Genomic DNA, 1,710 nt, shown 5'->3' with positions numbered 1-1,710 from the left:
AGGCCTGCTGGCGGTGCAGGACTTACCCGCACCAGGGCACCTGCGTCCTCGCAGACTGACCGCCTGAAGCAGAGTCGCACGAAGTGGTCCGGGCTCCCAGGGGCCTCAGGCACCTGCACCATGATGGCCTTGCGCTTGCGGTCCACCCAGTAGCTGAAGTTTCCCGCTGTAGGAGGTCAGCAGAAGTGGCTGGGGGGACCAATGGTCACCGACCCAGGGGGTCATGGACACCTGATGGCCCCGAGCTAGCGATGCCTGGTTGGTCCAGGTGTTTGGGATTCACATCTCTGAGGACCCACGACTTCCCAAGTAAGCTGAGGACACCAGCAGGTGACGCAGCCTGGGCCAGCAGGGAGGGTCTTCCTGGGTGTGGGGCTGTGGTCCCATCCGAGGGCAACTCACCGAAGCAGTCAGGCAGTCTCCTCCCCACGTCCTGGTCTCTGCAGTCTGCAAAGTCAGAGGCAGAGGTGGGCCCAGCTGGGGGCGGGGGGGTGTGGGGTTCTCTCCAAGGCTGTGGACCCTAACTGGGCCAAAGATATTTGCCGAGCTCTGTGCTGGGCGAGTCCCAACCTGTTGTTCCCTAGAGGCTCCCCCTCAGGCTCCCACCTTCCACCTGGTAGTGCTGGCCCAGCTGGATTCCGCAGAAGTGGGGGACAGTCCTCAGGGTGACGTAGAGGGGCTGGGCCACGCTCACCCTGAAGCAGTCGAAGTGCACCTGGAGCTGGACAGGTTCAGGTTTGAGCCGGGTGGGCCCTGAGGCCCCTGCACCATCAGCTGGGCTGCACGACTGGGGCCCAGGGTTGGGCCCACACGGAGGGTTCAGCCTCAGCATCAGGTCAGCCAGCGGGCCCTGGCCTCACCTGATGCTCCACCTGCAGCCGGCGGGAGGCCCTGTGGATGCGCACAGTCTGGCAGTGCACCTCCTGGGTGTCCAGGCCGGTGGAGCAGACCTCCAAGCCTCGCAGGCCCTCTGGGGGAGGGAAGGCCAGCAGGGCATGTCAGAGCACGCTTTCCCTCGGCCTCCACTCCCAAGCGCACTGGCAGTGCCCACGCGCCCAGGTCTTGGCAAGGAGGCGAGGACCCTGTGCCCCAGCGTGACCTCTGTCTGCCCAGCAGCGGGCGGCCACGGCCACCTCTCACCGTGCAGTGTGACGGAGGCGAGCACACGGAGGAGCAGTGAGCAGCGAGCAGCAGGGGGACACTGCATGCTGGTGGAGAGCGCCAGCGTCTGTAGGACCGAGCTGGGCAAGGCCATGGGGGGCGGCCGGCAAAAGCTGTTGAAAATGTTACCTGAGGAAGGACGAGGAGGTGGGGTTCCCAGCGCCTGGGAAGGGCTTTGTGAAGGGCCCTCAGTCTGGGCCCTGGGGATGGCTGGCCCTCCCTGAGCTTCACTCAGAAGTGTCTGTTGACACCAGGAAGCAGAGACATGGGGAAGTGGGGGGCCCCAGGCAAGGAGCAGGCTGCTCCAGCCCACAGCCCAGTGTAGGGAGCTGCTGCCCTGCTTGGCCAGTGAGGGTGGGTGGAGGAGCCTGCCCTTCACTCACTGCCAGCCCATGGCCAGGTTCAAAGCCCAGTGACAGGAAAGGCCAGCACAGGCCCACTGGGGTCAGACACGGCCCCAGGGGCCCATCGAGGGCTCTGTTCACAGGAAGCAGCCATATTCTCATAGGTTAGCCTGGCCCTGGGGGCCCTGTCCAGGCCTGGGCAGCT

At 65.4% G+C, this 1,710-nt stretch overlaps 1 protein-coding gene across 1 annotated transcript in view; it reads right to left on the bottom strand.

The window, feature by feature from the left end:
* The window catches only part of IL17REL (interleukin 17 receptor E like), an 11,667-nt gene extending 10,306 nt beyond the window's left edge, over positions 1–1,361 (bottom strand). The window contains exons 1-4 of the mRNA XM_027775343.1: positions 1,141–1,361; positions 861–970; positions 607–721; positions 27–166 (exon numbers count right to left, since the gene is read on the bottom strand). Coding sequence (XP_027631144.1) covers positions 27–166; positions 607–721; positions 861–970; positions 1,141–1,255 — 480 coding nt within the window. The 5' untranslated portion in view covers positions 1,256–1,361. The remainder of the gene's footprint in view (positions 1–26; positions 167–606; positions 722–860; positions 971–1,140) is intronic.
* Positions 1,362–1,710: the final 349 nt, after the last annotated feature.

This window comes from Tupaia chinensis, unplaced genomic scaffold, assembly GCF_000334495.1.
Source record: "Tupaia chinensis unplaced genomic scaffold, TupChi_1.0 Scaffold000548_1, whole genome shotgun sequence".
Taxonomy (NCBI): domain Eukaryota; kingdom Metazoa; phylum Chordata; class Mammalia; order Scandentia; family Tupaiidae; genus Tupaia; species Tupaia belangeri.
The sequence above is the reverse complement of the archived record's forward strand: the minus strand, read 5'-3'. Positions and strand labels throughout refer to the sequence as shown.